The sequence below is a fragment of the Eleutherodactylus coqui genome, chromosome 3, assembly GCF_035609145.1.
Source record: "Eleutherodactylus coqui strain aEleCoq1 chromosome 3, aEleCoq1.hap1, whole genome shotgun sequence".
Classification (NCBI taxonomy): domain Eukaryota; kingdom Metazoa; phylum Chordata; class Amphibia; order Anura; family Eleutherodactylidae; genus Eleutherodactylus; species Eleutherodactylus coqui.
In genome coordinates, this window is record NC_089839.1 from 37,572,725 (window position 1) to 37,592,243 (window position 19,519).

At 40.9% G+C, this 19,519-nt stretch overlaps 1 protein-coding gene across 6 annotated transcripts in view; it reads right to left on the reverse strand.

The window, feature by feature from the left end:
- Window positions 1–19,519, reverse strand: part of EHBP1 (EH domain binding protein 1) — a 365,541-nt gene that overhangs the window by 78,537 nt on the left and 267,485 nt on the right. For all 6 annotated transcript variants that reach the window (XM_066595508.1, XM_066595507.1, XM_066595505.1 and 3 more), the window contains one exon: window positions 7,271–7,398. In XM_066595508.1, coding sequence (XP_066451605.1) covers window positions 7,271–7,398 — 128 coding nt within the window. The remainder of the gene's footprint in view (window positions 1–7,270; window positions 7,399–19,519) is intronic.

A 19,519-nucleotide genomic window follows, 5' to 3' on the forward strand; every position in this document is an offset into this window, starting at 1 on the left:
AAGATACCTATAGAATAGAGGATTTATCAGTGGATTTGCTAATCATGACATCTCACACACTGAACTACATCTGATTGCTCAGAGCTCTCACTGTAGTTCCAGCTTTTGGACTCATTTAGACACATACCATCCTTTTAGACCCATTCACTATAAAGGTTGCTTTACACGGGACAACTATTGTCTGAATAGTCACTCAATAGAGTGACTTCTACTAGTAGCAGTTGTTCTCTATAAACTCGGCCACCCACCAAATGATGAGAGAATTCCTTCACTCACTGCTTTGTTTCAGCTCACCTAAAAATAGTCATTAGTTTATCATTGTCTGGTCTAAACAGCTAATCATAGTCTTTCAACAACTAGCCAACAAGGTTGCAGGGAGGTATGCGCTTGTTCAACATATGACCACCACCGAACACTGCTTGGCTCCCAAGACAGTGAGTGTTCACTCGAAGACCACTTGCATGTATTTATGTGCATGCTATGGACTTGGCAACCAATGAGCGTGCGTTGGGAAGGGGGTGAAATTTCAAATACACGTCCTTCAAACAACCTCACGCTTCCTAACTAGTTGATGAATGATATTTCGGCCAGTGTAAATGCTCCCAACAAGCTTTCCTTTCTGCTCATGTCCAGATCGGCCGTGTTGCTTACGATTCCTTTGGTCATCATGCTGGCAAACTAGTGGCAATAGTTGATGTCATTGACCAGAACAGGGCTCCTGTTGATGGTCCCTGGGGTGAAGAGACAGGCGATGCCTTTCAAATGCATGCAGCTCACTGATTTCGTCCTCAAGTTTCCACATAGTGCTCGGCAAAAATATGTCCGTCTTGCTTGGGCGAGGGTGAAGGTCAATGATAAATGGTCTGAAACCAACTGGGCCAAGAGAATCGATGCCAGACTTAGGAAGGCAAAGATGACCGACCTTGATTACTACAAAGTCATGAAGGCAAAGAAAATGAGGAACAAGACCATTCGACATGAGAAGAAGAAACTTGCAAAGGGGGTTACCCAGGGTATCAAGGGTAACAAGAGTACTAAGAGCCCCAAGAGTACCAAGAAAGTGGAAAAAAGCCAAAAAAGTCAACCTCTTTTACAATGTACAAAATAAACACTTGATTTATAGAAATGCTCCCAACAATTTGTTCAGTAATCGAGAAATAGAGAAACAAGTGAACAGCAATGGCTCCGTCTAAAAGCACAAACAACAGTTGTTTGTACATTATTATGACTAATTTTAGCAACTATTTAAATGATGGCTGTCCTGTATAACGCCAACCCTACTGAAAAAATGGTAGAAGAAGACAATAAAACAAAGATATAACTTCAGTGACTACCCATAGCGGAATATATATCCTAAGCGATTACATCCCGAAAATTGATGACAGATTCACATGAACGTCCATATACAGAAGTAAAAGGGCTCATTTGTCTTTATAGTAAATGTAACTACAAAAAAATAAATCAAACATATACATGGACGTAGCCATGGAAACCAGAATGAACTCATCCAGTGTTTACATGTGTTCATTCTAAAAAACTACACAAGAGAAAGCCTGCAAGACCCCATGGGAGAACGGAGAAGGTGCAAATTACATTAACAATATGATTTAACCGGACTGCAGAGCGAATGTCCTAGTCTAAAGTCTTAGATTATGAAGTTCTGTTTGTCTTTATTGTCCTGACTAGACCGCTTTATATGGAAAATAATTTTTAAATCCTATAACTGTTATTGATAACGTATCAACGTAGGGTCCTTTTTAGAGATGAGCGAGCGTACTCGGAAAAGCACTACTTGCTCGAGTAATGTGCTTTATCCGAGTATCGCTGTGCTCGTCCCTGAAGATTCGGGTGCCGCTGCGGCTGACAGGTGAGTCGCAGCGGGGAGCAGGGGAGAGCGGGCGGGAGAGAGGGAGAGAAAGATCTTACCTCCGTTCCTCCCTGCTCTCCCCTGCAGCTCCCTGCTCCGTGCCGGCACCCGAATCTTCAGGGACGAGCACAGCGATACTCGGAAAAGCACTATTCGCTCGAGTAATTTGCTTTATCCGAGTACGCTCGCTCATCTCTAGTCCTTTTATATGGAGCGAACGAGTGAAGGACCCTTCATTTGCACGTACAAAAAATAGTTTCCCATTTTTTCATTGCAGCCCGTTCAGTCCATCATTGCTCAGGGTAGTCTGACAATGCCTGGGAATGGTCTGAGAACGACTGAACGATCACTTTTTCCACGCAACGACTGACAAATGATGATTTTTGCGGCTGCATGAAATGAACAACGAACGATAAGCGAATGAACTCTCTCTCTTCGGTCAATCATTGGCCATTAGAGATAAGCGAGCATACACGCTAAGGCAAACTACTGGAGCGAGTAGTGCCTTATGCGAGTACCTGCCCGCTCGTCTCTAAAGATTCAGCTGCCGGCGGGGGAGAGCGGTGAGTTGCTGGAGTGAGCAGGGAGGAGCAAGGGGGAGAGAGTGAGAGAGAGATCTCCCCTCCTTTCCACCCCGCCGGCACCCGAATCTTTAGAGACGAGCGGGCAGGTACTCACATAAGGCACTACTCGCTCGAGTAGTTTGCCTTAGCGAGTATGCTCGCTTATCTCTATTGGCCATATTTACAATGAACCTAATCATTCATTTTTGCACAATTTAAGGATTATTTGAATGATAATTGTGCCGTGTAAAAGGGCCCCAAGGCCATCTCTCAAATTAACGTAAGCACTGTAAATTTATATATAAATGTAACCACTGTAAATTTAAATATATTATATAATATATATTATACAAAATATATATATATATATTTACAGTGGTTAAATAAGTTTGTGAGATAGCCTTAGGGCCTTTTTACACGGCACAATTATCATTCCAATAATTGAACTATATATATATATATATATATATATATATATATCCATCCCATTATTAATTCTGAGAAAAACTCTTAAAAAATAAAACTAATTTTCCTAAACAAGTTAATGCCACAACACAAAATCGTAAAAATTCTGGGAAATTTAACCCATTTCAGCATTGACTGGGTTTTTTTTTTTTAATGCAGCTGTGTATATTCAGAAGGCGATTGATATCAATTGCAAAGCTTGTCCCAGCTAATCTCTTCCCCTCTCGCTGCAACCTTACCGGGGAGGGATTCTATCGTGTTCTAGTCCCACCGACTTGTACAACAAGAAGAACTAGTTTCTAATTTTATGCCCATTCAGATAAACCACTAATGCTGTATGAAGTCTGAAAAGGTAGGATTAGAATACAACCCCACCGAACAGCATTTCATCAGCTACACCTTTCCAAAAGCCAGATTTCTAGGTAAGCCCTTTACTGCGACAATTGTTATTCTTTTTCCAAGGCTTCCAATGCTAATACTGGTAGCAAATTCAAATGGGTCTATCAACATGAAAGATCCCAGAAGGCTAAACCGGAGTAGTGTGTGGAAGCTGCAGATACCGCGGCCCTGTGTACCAAACAAATATTTCATTTTACACCTAATCTTTTATTATTTTTATTAAGTGTTTTGAAAGTAAATAGGGGAAGCCTAAGATGCATGACTAATAACTAAGCCTGCTGAATGCTGAAACTGGTTATCAAAAGCTACCAAGACTTTGCCCTTCCTCTGCATTGAGACAATCAATAATGAGCGCCTTCTCCCAGAAGCCTATTCTCCAGCCTAGACGGGGCCAGGGACGCTGAACCCTCTGGGGAAGGTAACAGTTTATCCTTCCCCACAAACACCGTGTAATATTTATCAACGTGTAGAACTGGATTCTATTATTGCACTAGCAGATAAGTTAAAGCGAATGCAAACGCCCTCAACCCACCTCCAAAATATCATCATATTGTAAGTAACGACAAAAATGCACAAAAAGAATGAATATAACCCAACAAACAACAAATACCTCATTCCCTAATCATCACAAGCACACATGAGTCAGCGAGGGTTATTGACCACAAGGCTAACAAGACATCACCCTTCCGCTAAGTAGGTATCAGTCTCAGAGACTGAATCTCCTTAAATGTTTGTTGCCACCCAACCAAACTCACAGGGCCAACTCCTGTGAAATGAATACTGGGATTAACATTAGTTATATCTCCTGCATGTATAATGTATGAGGGCGCCCTTGCACATATGCACACACAAAAAAAAAAATTTACTGTGCATTTCAGAAACTCTACATATATATACATACGCAGCTTTAAGATTTAACCCTTTAAAGCCGCAACTAACCTAACAAAACAATAAAAAAAAAAAACCTTAGCAATTCGTCTAAGCCGAACAATGTGCTAACTATCAGTCCGATTAGCCACTAAATCCCATTTTAAGAATTCTTTGTATGGGCAAGGACTTCTGCCACTTTACAAATGTATTCCGTTAAGCCCACTAATTCAGTTAGCCTTTTCAATTCATTGTATTAATCCCGCTCTGGCTTCATTTTACATTAAAACTAGCATGGGATGACCAAAAAAAAAAAAATTGCGAGCTGCATCAGACGGACGCAAACACACAAAATACCCCTGTAAATAATAAAAAAACACAGATCGGGCCCTGATCTGGGCTCCCCCTTTTGTTGTGAGGCAGACAAACTCTTCTGGTGCTAGGTCTACACACTTTCATCACCGGTTTATTGGAACAGACAGGCGGAGGGAAGCAATGAAAGTCATTGTATTGGGACTTCAAAGAGCTGCTCTATCTAGGGGAAGGAAATCCTTTCAGTCAGCAATGGAGTCCCCTAACAACCTGCAGGTGAAAAGTTACATACAACGCGGGGCCGTCATCACACTGACAGGCTCTCCTCCCCTCCTCTTAGTTATGTACTCCACATAAATATATGTACCATATAATGTTTATATCTATATATGTATATATATATATATATATATATATATATATATATACATACATACACACACACATACATATACACACACACGCATACACACAATATGTGTGTTTATATGTTTACAAACGCAATCATCTATACAATATTTCTTATTGTATATTTTCATACATTTTTATATAATCACACATTTTATTACTTCACACTATTATGTATTTAGCGCACTGTTAATGGGATAAAATAAATAAATACATTGAAAAACGTAAAATAAAAAATATCCATCTGAGCTCGTTAGTCATGCCATTAAGGTTTCCGCTTTCCTGTTCCATTATGACAATAGGAAAACAGAAAGCCCTTTCCATTACCAGATGGGAAAAAATGCCCTGAATGGACCGCACTGACTTTCATGGGGTCGGTCAAACTTCCGATACGCCATCTAGCATATTTCTAGATGAAATAGCATGGCATGCTGCGTTATTCTTATTTTAGATTTTAATGGAAATCGATGCAGATGTGAACCAGCCCTTACACTGCTGACAATCCGTGCAGCTCTGCATCCTTTATATGCATGACATAAAAGAGTAAAATAGACATACATTCATTTATATACATAGATGTAGAAATTGTCAAATGGACGCTGACTGTGGTTAATTTGGTGCAACAAACTGTTATACTTGCATGTTTTGTGTAATGCAACCACTCCATTACAAAGCATGTGCATAGTAACAGTTGTTTAAGGCTGAAAAGAGACATATCTCCATGCAGTTCAGACTATTATCCCCCAACGTTGATCCAGAGGAAGGCACAAAAAAACAATTAGTGAACAGCTGTGTTACGTAAATTGCGTAGCCATGCTATGTTAGCACTGCGTCACACCCACTACACCTATATGTAAGCATGAACGTATGTATGCACGTGCATGTATATGTATGTGTATATACATACATACACACACACACACATATATATATAAACATATACATAAAAACACACACACACACACACACACACAGATTATACATATATATATATTATATAGACACACACATATATACATACACAGATTATATATATACACACACACACACATTATATAGACACACAGATATACATACATACACACAGATATACATACATACGCACAGACAGATATATATATATATATATATAGACACACATATTATATATATATATATATACACACAAATATATATATATTATATAGACACACACACACACACACACACACATATATATTATATAGACACACACATTATATATATATATATATATATATATACACACACACACATATATATACATACATATATATACATACATATATATATACACACACAGATTATATATATATATATATATATATATATATATATATATATATATATATTATATAGACACACACATATACATACATATATACATACACAGATTTTATTTATTATATATATATATATACATATATATACATATACACACACACATATATTATATAGACACACAGATATACATACATACATACACACAGATATACATACATACACACAGACAGATATATATATATATACATATTATATATATACACACAAATATATATATATTATATAGACACACACATTATATATATATACACACACACACACACAAACACAAACACCTTTTTGCTCTTTTTTTCCCCTGGGAGTATAAAATATAAAAGTTCAGCAATGGAATTCAACTTGCTCATCGGTGATGCAAATGCTGATTGGATTGAAATGCATTACCGTCCAATCAAACCAGACGTTTTTATGCTAATTACATTGGCGTTATTAAAAAAAAAAAATCCCAAGATTAAAGTTCCTATATGTTCAATCCAATCCAATCGTCTCAGTTTCAAGCTTTTCCCGGCATTAGTTGCCCTTTCTTCATCTGTTTAGTCAACAATGGTATAACCAGTCACTTATAATCTAAGCCTATTAAACATGCCACTTCCATGACTTCACTCCGGTCCTTTTGTAGCGACCGGTCCGCTAAATGCTCTCTCCATGTTAATATGGCTTGTACATTTAAATGGTTTTATCAACATGAAAGATGCCAGATGGTGCATTTACATAAGAGAAGACACAAGAAATGTTAAAAGAGCCCTAACTGCACAGGGGAGGCATCGAAATCCCTTCAGATAATAAGTGCTTGCGAGGAAAGATGAGTCTTATTGTGACGCTGCGTGTAGTAGAATTTGGCGCTTTAATGAACAATACAGATGCAGCAGTGCTGAGCTACAAATCATGCAGCCCGTGACAAAATCAACTCTGCTACACCTGCAAATAATTCTGCATGGAAAATGAATGCAGAATACACATCCAGATAGGCTTCATTCACCATCCTGTTTTTTGAATGAAGTTAACCCAACACTCAACCAGTCCAACTCACCTTGAAGTCTATGTCGGAGGCTTCGGGTGATGTTTTCTGAGCAGCATTAGACAGGGAGTTTGCCACCTGTGGCTGAGACTCCAGAAGTCTCTTCAACTTGACGTCCACAGAATTAGCGTTTTGTCCGGCTATGTATGCAAATTGTAAAAAGAGAGAAAGGGGGGAGAGAGAATGAGAATTGGCGATTATTCAGCAACTTGTCATCTTACAACCTGTTAGCCTGCAGTGTTATAGCAACAAAAGGGGAGAAAAAACGAGGAAAAATCAGCAGCAAGGTAACAGGAGAGTCTGGAATTGAGCTGTACATTGAGCTAGACGTGTACAGGCTCATACAGGCCCGCTATGTCGTTCTTTCACTAAAAAGAAGCTCACACATGAGCCCGTTCTTGGCTTAGTGTCAATACCTGAATGGTACTTTGTAAGTTCCGCACCAGGCAAGACTGAACTTTTTCACCTCTTTGTTAATTAAAACTTTGCACTCGTGTAGATACATGTACATAGGCACTCCGGTATGCAAGTACATTAGTTCGCTGACTCTTAGCAGTATGTTTCCTTCGTTGCATAAGTACACTCGACATACTTAATCTGAAAAATATCACATTTCTTGCTCATAAGTGTCAAGGAAAAAGTTTTAATTGCTTTAGGGGCCTAAATTGTGCTCATCACAGCTCCGACGAGGGAAAACACTGTAACGCAGGGGCACCTGTCCAACATTTACGGAATGTCTATAGTGTCTCGATGACGACAAGACTCTACCACAGTACAGTCAGGCCTAGTTAGATCTATGTTTTACTTTACACTGTTTGACATGTATTTACTAAAAAAAGCAACCAATGAATACCGCATATACTCGAGTATAAGCCGACTTTTTCAGCACACTCGAGTGAGGGTCCCGTGAAACATTGCTTTTAATGGGGCTGCGGCTGCTACCAGTGGCCCCATTGAAAGCAATGGTCTGACGGCAACCCCTGGAGTGATTTTCGGGGAAGGGCTTTAAATATAAGCCCTTCCCTGAAAATTATCCCTAGTTGTAGTAAAAAATAAAAAAAATAATCTATACTTACCTTTCCACCGCTGCCAGGGCTCAGGCGCGTCTAGCCGCTTAGGTCTCGTCACTGTAATGAAGTTCTTTCATCAGGTGGGGATTCAAAATCCCCGCCTCCTGAAAGGGCTTCATCTGATTGGCTGAGCACTCAGCCAATCATAGGCAGCGCTCAGCCATTCATTAAACGACAGCTGAGTGCTGCCTGTGATTGGTCACAGCGCTCAGCCAATCACAGGCAGCGCTCGGCCATTCATTGAATTCAGCTTTTTTATGGTAAAACTTAGGTGACTCGGCTTATATTCAGGTCGGCTTATGCTCAAGTATATAGGCAGCTCTATTGACGAAACCCATTTACTTCAATGGCGGCATTTGTTTTGGTAGTGATAGGTTTATTTTTATATTGCCATTTTTCTTACCCTGTTGACTCATAAAATGAATAAAATAATTAATTTAAGTTTCTCACTGACTGCTATGGTCAGTAGTAAGTTTACAGACATGATCACATGTATCCAAAGAGTTCCTACAGTTTATGCAATGTTTACATCAGATTTGCGCATTCGTCATAGAGGCTAGGAACACTTCCCCATGTACAGTATGCACTATCATACCAAATGTAGCAAGACTCAAAAGTAGTATTTATTACCATATGTTAATACTAAGACCCCCCTCACACAGACCTTTTTTTGCAGCATTTAGCGCTGCCTTTTCAGGGCAGCTCTAAACGCTATACAATGCTTCCATTTATTTCAATGGGGCTGTCCACACAAGCGTCAAAACGCAGAGTCTTTAACGCTGCACTTTGACAGTGATGCATGTTCTATTTTTGGGCATTTTCAGCCCTACGTTACCCATTGAAATGAATGGGCAGTGTAAGCAGCGCTGCTGAAAATGCAGCACAACGTGGTGCTGTGTTTTGGGCAGCACTAGCTGCACTACCAGAAAAAAAAATGTTATACTCACTGATGCTGGCACTGTCTGGGTCCCTGGTGCTGCCTTCTGGGGCTCCGGGCACTTGTCAGAGGATCTTTTGCTAGTTTGAAGACCCCGCCTCCAGCAAGAGATTGCTCTGATTGGCTAATCCAGCGCCAATCACAGCCAGCGCTGGATGCACCAATCACAGCCATTTAATAAATGAATGGCTCACGAATCAGAGCAATCTCTTGTTGGAGGCGTGGTCTTGAAACCTCGCTACCAGCATGAAAAACACACCCAAAATGCTGGCATAACGCATTCCAGTGCTGCTGAAATCGCAGTAAATGCAGTGTTTTCTGCAAACGCCTGTGTGAGGGAGGCCTTAGTGGGGCTCCTTTGACCCCAATGACATCAGATGCTCTCTGTGGCAAACTTTCTATTAACATCTGATACACTTCAGCTGGTATTTCCCTCCATTCATCCTGCAAACATCTGGCGAGGTTTCGTGAAGAAGATAGGCATTGTTCATGTTTCCTGACCAGATGTTCCATTTCATCCCAAAGATGTTCAGTAGGCTCAGGTCAGAACTCTGTGCAGCCGGTCCAACTGTGGAACATCCATATCCTCAAACCAACATAAAACACGGTTGGATTTGTAACAAGGCGCGTTGTCTTGTTGGAAGTATGGCTGACCATTCCCAGACTATTGCCACAGATTATTGTCTAGAATGTCAAGGTACACCTCCGTGTTCATGGTTGACTATAACAACGGACTAAGACAATGCCACATAAAACATTCCCAGACCATAATGGAGCCTCTGCCGTACTTAGCTGTTGGCACAACATGCTGAGGCAAAAGGCGTTTCTCAGGCGTCCTCCACATCCAGGTACGTCCATCTGATTTGAAGACGAAGTAGCATGGTTCATCATTTTATAGAAGGTTATTCTATTGCTCAACTGTCTAATGATGATGCTCCTTGAACTACTGTAGACAGACTGATGCATCGTCTTTGAGAGAACTTGCCGGTCATTTACAGGATGAATGGAGGGAAATACCAGCTGAAGTGTGTGAGATATTAGTAGGAAGTGCCACGGAGAGTATCTAATATCATTAGGGCCAAAGGAGCCCCACTAAATATTAACATGTGTAAAAAAATACTACTTTTGATTCTTGTTCAGGTGTCCAATTGCTTTTGGTAGGATAGTGTTGGCTGAGGTGCACAAAGACTTCAAAATCCAAAAAGGTGTCAAAAAATGTCCTAATATACGTTATTTTTACCTGTATTGGAAAGCAAGGAGATCTCACAAAAACACACACCATATTTTCAAATTCAGATTTAATAAAGACCGCATAACCATTTTTATAGAGACACCCATCTAATAGTCTGCTGGACCTCTTTTGGCCTTTTCAACTACAGCAATTCGTCTGAGCATCGATTCCACCAAGTGCTGAAATTATTCCGCAGAAACATTGTTCCATGTGGACAGGATAGTTCTGGTAGTTGCCGCAAATTTGGCAGTTGACAGGAAAGGTTCATCAATTCATGCTGCTTGTGCCAAATTCTGACCCTCCACTCAGCACGGCGCAACAGAAATTTGGATTCATCCTACCAGGCAATTTTTTTCCCACTACTCAGTGATTCCAATTTTTGCTTTCTTTGGCCCACTCGTGTCTTGCCTTTCTGTTCCTCTTAGACAGCAATGGCGCTGGAACTAGTCATCTGCTGTTGTAGCCCATCCATGCTAAGGAACAACGGCTTGTGCATTAAGACACTTTAGTCGGGGCAGCAGCATTGTATATGGCGACAATTTGCTTGACTGCGCACTGCCTTTTCATCAGAACGATTCTTGACATCCTCCTTCGACCCAATTCGTGGATGACCTGTTTCCATGCAAGGATCCCCTTTCACTGGATGTTTTTTATATCATTCTCTGCATACTCTACAAACTATAAAACCCAACAATGTTGGAAATTCTCGAAATATTGGCCCCAGCTATCTAGCACCTATGACCAGGCCTCATTCGAAGTCTCTCAGATCACTCGTTTTCCCACTCTAATGTGAATTCATACTGAAGATGATCCATGGAAATCTTCTTGATTAATTTTGCACTCCACGGTCACATGTCTAATTTGCCTACAAGAAGGCTCCAACCATGAAAGGGCTGAGGTCTCTAAATAAAATGACCATTCAGTATAAATGAGCAACATATTTCGGCTGAAAATATCAGTACCCCCAGCTAGAAGGTGCTAATGAAAACTGGGATCTGCTGGTAGCCATACAGAATGCTGTACGTCTGCCAAGCATATTCCCCAGACAAAAAGAATCGCCAGTAAATAAATTCATGTCCTTTCCTCTTTCTGCCAGGTTGTTAAAATTGTATTCCTCTGTTTCTTGGCTATTCTTGCTTTCGTTAATTCAGGAGAAAGCTACTACAAATGCCAGTACAGCATCCACGGGGCTCATCTACATGGTTTTCCATACATCTAAATAGCAAATCAGAATCCTACACATTTCTGTTCTCTTACTGTATAAATAGTGAGACATATTTTTGAATTCTGGGAAAGTTGGGTGTCAAACCCCAACTTTGTAATGGAAGGTATAGGATTTGAAATTACCCATTTTTCTATAAAAAGAAGCAGCTTACAAAAATGTAATCAGAAGAGGAGAATCTAATCATCGTTTTTAAAAACGCTTTTTAACCCGTTAGACTGCAATACGCCTTTTTACTGACCTCACTAATTGGCTTTAAACCTGAACATACACCTTTTTAAGGTGGTGGCTAGGCTGAATACTAACAGCCAGGCTCCTGCTCTAACAGCTAGCAGCAGAGAAATCTCAGATCCTGACAGCTTAGCCCCTTACATGCCACAACCAATAGCAACTGTAGCAGATGACAGGGGGAGGGGGCTTCTTCTGTAACCCATCGGCACCCTGCAATCCGATTGCAAAGTACTCATGGGTTCCCATGGCAGTCGAAAGCCTGACAAAGGCTTTCATGCCTGTCGTGTAACTCAGCCTATTAGGCTCCACCTTATACAAAGTCTAATAGGCTGCTGTCATAGGCTTAGTAGAATGCATTACTTAACTACAGAAGTAATGCAGTGCACTATTCTAGCAATTGCATCTTTAGGATTTAAAAAAAATATGAAAATGTAAAGAAAAAAAATCACTTAAAAAAAAAATGTATTCCACCCTGCCAAAAAAAGTTTTAAATAGATAAAATACTGAAAACAATTTTTTAAAAAAGCAACATATGGTAGGTATTACCGCATTCACAACCACCCAGGCAATGAAAATATATATACATATATATATATTTTTTTTTATTTCATATGGTGAACGTCATAAAAATAGTTTGAGAAGCCGGAATTATTTTTCTTTGTTTGCCTTCCAAAAAATGCAATAAAAAGCAATCCCAAAAAGTCCCATGTACCTCAATCTGGTACCAATAAAAACAAAAACTCTTCACACAATTCCGTTGCCAGAAAAATAAAAATGTTATGGGTCTTAGAATGCGGCGATGTAGATTCAATAGCTTTCAATCAAAAACTTAATTTTATTGTGCAAAAGTAGTAAAAATTTTTAAAAATCTATATAAAACTTGGTATCCCGGTAATCGTGAAAACCGACAAGAAAACGTTCATAGTATTTTTACCGAATGGTGAACACCGTAAAAACAAAACCCAAAAACAACAGCGGAATTTCTGCTTGTTTTTTTTCTATCTCTGCCCCCAAAAATGTAATAAAAGTTAAACAAACACATTATATTTTATGTACCCCAGAGAGGTGCCATTACAAATACAACTTGTCTCCCCCCCCACCCCCCCCTCAAAAAAAGCCCTAGTCAACAAGTTATGGATCGTGTATTGTGATGATGAAAATTACTTGGTCCTTAAAGTATAAAATAGGCTGGTTTCTAAGGGGTTAAAGAAGAAAACATTAACTGGAAGCTTGAAACCCTCACAGCAGAGAATATGAAAAGCAAGCGGCATGAAAATGTTAAAAAAAAACTTTAGCGAGTTCATTTTTTGGTCGGATGGGAATTGGTCCGTGTAAACAACTTCTGAAACTTTACTGAAACTACACAAACCCGGAGCTAGAATATGGTAAGAAATCAATGTAGCCTCCAGTATTTAGGGCACAATTACCCTATTTAGACGTTAATAAAGTTGTCCATAACAGCTGCCCGGGATGTGGTGAAGAGGTAGAGGGTTCACAAAGTGACAAGGTCACTAATCCAGTCAAGGATAAACCTCATTCTAAAAAGTTTAACTCCGCTTCCTGGAAAACACTTCAAAAGACTTGTGTATTTCATCCATCAGCGCAGATCAAATTTTCATAAGAACTACAACAAACTGCTTTCTATTCTTGTCATTAAAGATGACTACAATTATTCCTGTGCTCAAACCTGTCAATCCAAATGACCACCTTAGAAACACAAATGGTTGGGGGCCGAGAGAGGCCCGTCAGGTACGGGGGTCATTGCTTTTCTTCTAACTATTAACTATAAAGGCTGCAGGCTGGATTTTGAACGCAAATACTTAGACTTCTGTATTCCCATGTGGACTGTGAGGGCTTGCTCTATATATGTATCTGGCATATAAGGTCTCTTAACACATTGTTGCCCGTACAGGTCTTTAGTGAAGTCCTGAAGAAGCTACTGCACATACTAGCAAGCAGAGACTACCATCAGGACTACTGCTATCCCTTACAATGCTATTCTTTTAGCCAAATTAAAAGGTAGGTACGGTCCCCTGGTGCAAGCACCACGTTGTGACTGATCCTCGGGTGACAACACATCGTGATGTTTTCTTGGCAGACATTTTTTGTGAGGTGGTTAGTAGGATTACCTTTCTAATCTAAAGCTTTACATAGTGAGACTGGTTGGGGATATACAATACAGTTTACCTCTTATCATCGGGCCCAATAGGTTTTTCAGTAGTGTTTTGCCAAAGCCATTTTGATAGACTTTGTTATGTCTGATATGAAGTACTTTATTAATTCCCTTTTTCTGGCCAAGGTAAAGGTAAAGTCCCCTGGTGCAAGCATCCAGTCATGACTGACTCCTAGGGTGATCTTGGCAGACTGTTTTTGCGGGGTCGTTTGCCATTGCCATTTCCAGTCATCTTTTACCCCCAGCAAGCCGGGTACTCATTTTATAGACCTTGGAAGGATGGAGTCAACCTTGAGTCGGCTACTTGAACCACAAGGGGGTTGAACCTGAAACCTTCACAAACCCCTTCATATGCCAAAGAGGTCCAATTGTCAGTGAATGTGACATATGTCAGATCCGTCACAGTATAATGGTTTTCATTATAGACAGAAGTCTTCTGGTGCATACCTACGCTCCTACTGTTCCTTGCATTGCAATTCTGAAAAAAAGCATTTCTCCCACCTATACTATTCTACCAAAAGTATTTGGACACCCCTATTGGTAGAATGGATCATGTGTTATTAGCGTGTCATGTGTCCTAAATAGAGTTGAGCGAACGTACTCTGCCGAGCTTGATGCTCGTTCGAGTAGTAGCGTACTCGATGGTGCTCGTTACTCGAACGAGCATCACACCATGTTCGACCCTGCCCCAGTTTTTGGCTCCTCCCCACTGTAACTTGCCTGTTTTAGCCCCTCTCCGACGCAGCCGGCACCAATGGAAAATTTTTGGACTGGCAGAGACAGAGACAGGGAGACAGAGACAGAGAGACAGAGAGAGAGTGAGAGAGAGAGAGAGAGAGAGAAAGAGAGAAAGAGAGAAAGAGAGAAAGAGAGAAAGAGAGAAAGAGACAGAGACAAGGAAAAAAAAAAAAGCTTGGGACCCGGCGTCCCACACACGAAAATGCTCGAGTCTCCCATTGTAGTCAATGGGGTTCATTACTCGAGTAGAGCTCTTGAATTTTACGAAAAGCTTGACTCGAATAACGCGGACTCGAGCATTTGGGTGCTCGCTCAGCTCTAGTCCTAAACCATGCTACATAGGATGCAGACCCTTGGGGCTGTCAGCCATAGTTTGTGACGGGAACTGCATGTTATGGGATATACGGGTTCTGCCGCTGCACACAAGCCGTCCATCACAAAGTGCAATGCATCGGTCTGTCTGCAGTGATGTAAGGAGCGTTGTCATTGGACAGCTGAGCAATGGAAGAACATTTTATGTAGTGAAGAATCATGCTGCTCCACCTTCAAATCAGATGGGCATACCAGAGTGTGGACGACGCCTGGGGAACGTCATTTTCCTGAATATGCTATGCCAACAGTTAAAGGGGTATTCAGGCGACTCAAAGTGAAAATTCTATGCTTCATAAAGTGCTAAGTAATTGCGGAGATATTGACTTACCTGTGGTCCCCCCCTCCTGCTTAGTTCTCCATTGGTATTCAATGGATACTACCTGTACACTGCGCTGTTTTAGGGTGCCTACCCACTAGCGTTTTTTTTCCGCTGCGAATCCGCAGCGTTTTGTTTTTTTCAATTGTCAATGGGACTTTCTAATGTTAAAAACGCAACGCGCAGTGGAAAAAAAAAGCTAGTGGGTAGTCACTAGAGATGAGTGAGTATACTCGCTAAAGGCAATCGCTCGAGCGAGCATTGTCTTTAGCGAGTATCTCCCCTGCTCCAGACTGCAGGTTCGGGTGCCGGCGCGGGGGAACGGTGAGTAGCGGCTGTCATCAGGAGGGAGCGGGGCGGGAGAGAGAGATCTCCCCTCCGTTCCGCCCCGCTCTCCCCCGCAGCTCCGTGCCCGCTGCCGGCACCCGAACCTGCAGTCTCGAGCGGGGAGATACTCGCTAAAGGCAATGCTAGCTCAAGCAATTGCCTTTAGCGAGTATACTCGCTCATCTATAGTAGTCACCCTTACCGGTCAGACATGCTCAGTCAAAACTCTGTAATGATGATACAGTCTGTACAGTTGTGAATGCACACGTATCAGTAACTGGCAATGGGGCATTGTGGGAGATGCTGTTTTTACACTCCCTAGCGCCCATTTTAAATAGCAAACTGGAAATATGAAGCTTCCTGGAAAGCAGTGGTGGTGCGGGTCAGCAAAAAAGGTCCTGGAGTTCAGTTTGACGATTTAGATAGACCTGTGGAATAATGGCAATAAGTGGAAACAGGGGAATTTTGAAAATTTCACTCGGTCTCCGGAATACCACTTCAAGTACTACAGAGGTTCCGTTATGGTCTAGGGTTGTTTTATATAGCATGCTCTTGGCCCATTAGTTATGGCAAGAACCATGAACACAAAGGTGTACCTGGACATTCTAGACAATAATGTGCTGCTGACAATACTCTGGTAATAGTCGGCCATATTTCCAACAAGACAACACGCCTTGTCACACATCCAGCACTGTTTTACATTGGTTTGAGGATATGGATGTTCCACGATTGGACCGGCTGCACAGAGTCCCGATCTGAACCCTACGGAATATCTTTGGACAAACTGAAATGTCGGGTCAGGAATCTCATCCATCTTCATCGAGAAAATATACCAGATGTTTGCAGGATGAATGGAGAGAAATACCAGCTAAAGTATATCAGACGTTAGTAGAAAGTATGCCACGGAGAGTATCCAATGTCATTGGGGCCCAAGGAGCCCCACTAAGTATTATTATATGTAAATAAATACTGCTTTTGATTAATGCTTAGGTGTCCAATTACTTTGGGTAGGATAGTTTATATGGTGTGAGAACCTTTAAGACAATCTTTTTGGAATTGCCTTTTTGAACCGTACCCTAAAGTTAGTTGTGTCTAATATACTCCCTTGTGGCCCTTTTATTTTTTTTTCCCAAACTCTGTCAAATTTAAAACAATTCACAGATATTTTTGGTTGCAGTTTGTTCTGTGATCCTTCAACAGTGGAAGTTTGCGGAGACTCCTTCCATGAGCACATTGGCTCAAGAACTGAACAATATCATGAGGATGAAGACTCCAATTCTTGTGATCGTTTCCTTAAATTATGAACTCCATGGATAACATTTAACACTCCGACGCTTTTCAGAATGTACTACGAGTCCCTACTTGGGGCGTCCGGTTGTACTTGCTCTTCCTGAACACTTGTGTCTTTTTTCTTATCCTTCCTTCTCTCCCCTTTCCCCTTCTACATATCTGTTCTAAGTTCTTCTTCCTTATACTCATCTTGTTCTTATACTCTACATTCAGTGGTTTGTTCTGAGCTTGCCATTAGCGTACCTTCCTTAATTAAACTAACTAGGTATATTTTCTTTTCATCTTAGAAATTCAGGTTACATATTGATTCTTAGGATTATTTCAGGTTGGCCTTTAGTTACCATATGGGTAACATCTTACTCTAGTAGCTCCTCATGCTTATGTATGGTTCTATTCGTTATTGTTGGGATATGTTCACCTCTTGGTTTGTATGTAGTTCTTTCCTTTTAACATTTCAACACAACCGTTAACCAAACTTTGTTTTTTGGCAAGGTTCACTTCAGCATCATGACTTTTGTTGAGTTGCAGTCATTTGGAACCAATTGGTTGCTGGTGGAAGGCCAAAAGAGGTCCACGTCGAGTCTCCCACTCGCAAACCCAAACGTTTCTCATCAAGTTTTGACTTCTGTTTGGTTCCCTACAAAAATGACCTGCATTTCCCTTGTATGTTGCCTAGAGCATATGCTTAAAATGACATGGCCAGCATCCAAATCTGCATATTGGTGAAGACATCAGCTAATGTGATATTGCTAATGGCAACAACCTCCCGTCATATTGTGTCTTTGAGGGTGTCAATTGTTTCAGCTTATTTCTGTATACATGGACCTTCAGTAAACCCAACAATGGGGTGATGTCACGTCTGGTGATCTTGGAGGCCACAGATATTTCTAAATTAAATGGTCACCGAAAAAACATTCAATGTCCCTTCTCCTTGCATTAGATATTTGGCACATTGCACTAGGTTGTTGAAAGTAACCTCCAGTTAATTTGTCTCAAATTTTTTTCACCAATTTGCGAATACAGGATTTTGTGGGTCGCTTCCTTCACCCTATTTATCATGAAATGCCCTTTGACATTGTGTGAATGAGTTAGTTTATCAGTATTCACGACGATCAGCACACGTTGTTCAATTGACATATTTGTGGAACACTAAATCAAATGCCTGTTTGGTGGTCACATCTCAACATTACGGGTACAGACTAGAGATGAGCGAGTATACTCGCTAAGGCACATTACTCGAGCGAGTAGTGCCTTAGCCGAGTATCTCTCTGCTCGTCTCTAAAGATTCGGGGGCCGGCGCGGGTGACAAGTGAGTTGCAGCGGGGAGAGAGGGAGACAGAGATCTCCCCTCTGTTCCTCCCTGCTCTCCCCTGCCCCCCGCCGGCCCCCTGAATCTTTAGAGACGAGCGGGGAGATACTCGGCTAAGGCACTACTCGCTCGAGTAATGTGCCTTAGCGAGTATACTCGCTCATCTCTAGTACAGACCACTTCGTTGACAGGTGTGATGTTTCAGTAGTCCTCAGTCTTGTGTGGCGCAGAGTCCTAATGCAGTCCTAAGCTCTCACTCATGACCTGAAGGTTGTGAGTTCAATCCCCGCATGATTCAGGTAGCCGGCTCAAGGTTGACTCCTCCTTCCAAGGTCAGTAAAACGAGTATCCAGTTTGTTGGGCGATAATACATAAATTACCTGAAAGCGTTGCAGAATAAGTTGACACTATACAAATAACAAGATTTATTTTATTTTACCTAAGAAGAGATTTATGAAACGGTCTTAACCGAAAACGGACTTTGTTGCCCATAGCAACCAATCGCAGCACAGCTTTCATTCCAGCGCTCCACTACTAGACAGGGTGTTGCTTGAGATGATGTCTATTTATTTTTCTTTATTTTATGCATTTTTGAGCCCATGAAATTTTTTGGAAGTCCTGGAAAACCTCTTTAATAAATACTTGTGACAATGGATGCAAGTGCACATTTTTAACATCCATTCATCCCAAAGAAACCTATAGTAATGCATCAGCTTATATGCCTATACGTTTTGTAGTTAGCAAAAACATACTCTGAACAGAGCTGAATTAATCATTTTGTCACGGTGGCTGATTCTTGTAACAGATAATACCAAATATAATAATCTGTCCCTTTAAAAGTAGCAGATTATCATTGTATTTCAAGCCAGTAATTCTTGAAGACTTTGTCTAGATAACAGCGATCACAGACACGATCATACAGAAGTACAAATGTACACGCAGAAAGAAAAAAAACACAATATATTCCATTTACAGAAACCTTCTGTGTTTCCAGCAAGAAATGCAAAGTTTGGGTGTTTATGAGCGAAGGACTGCCAACGCTCTG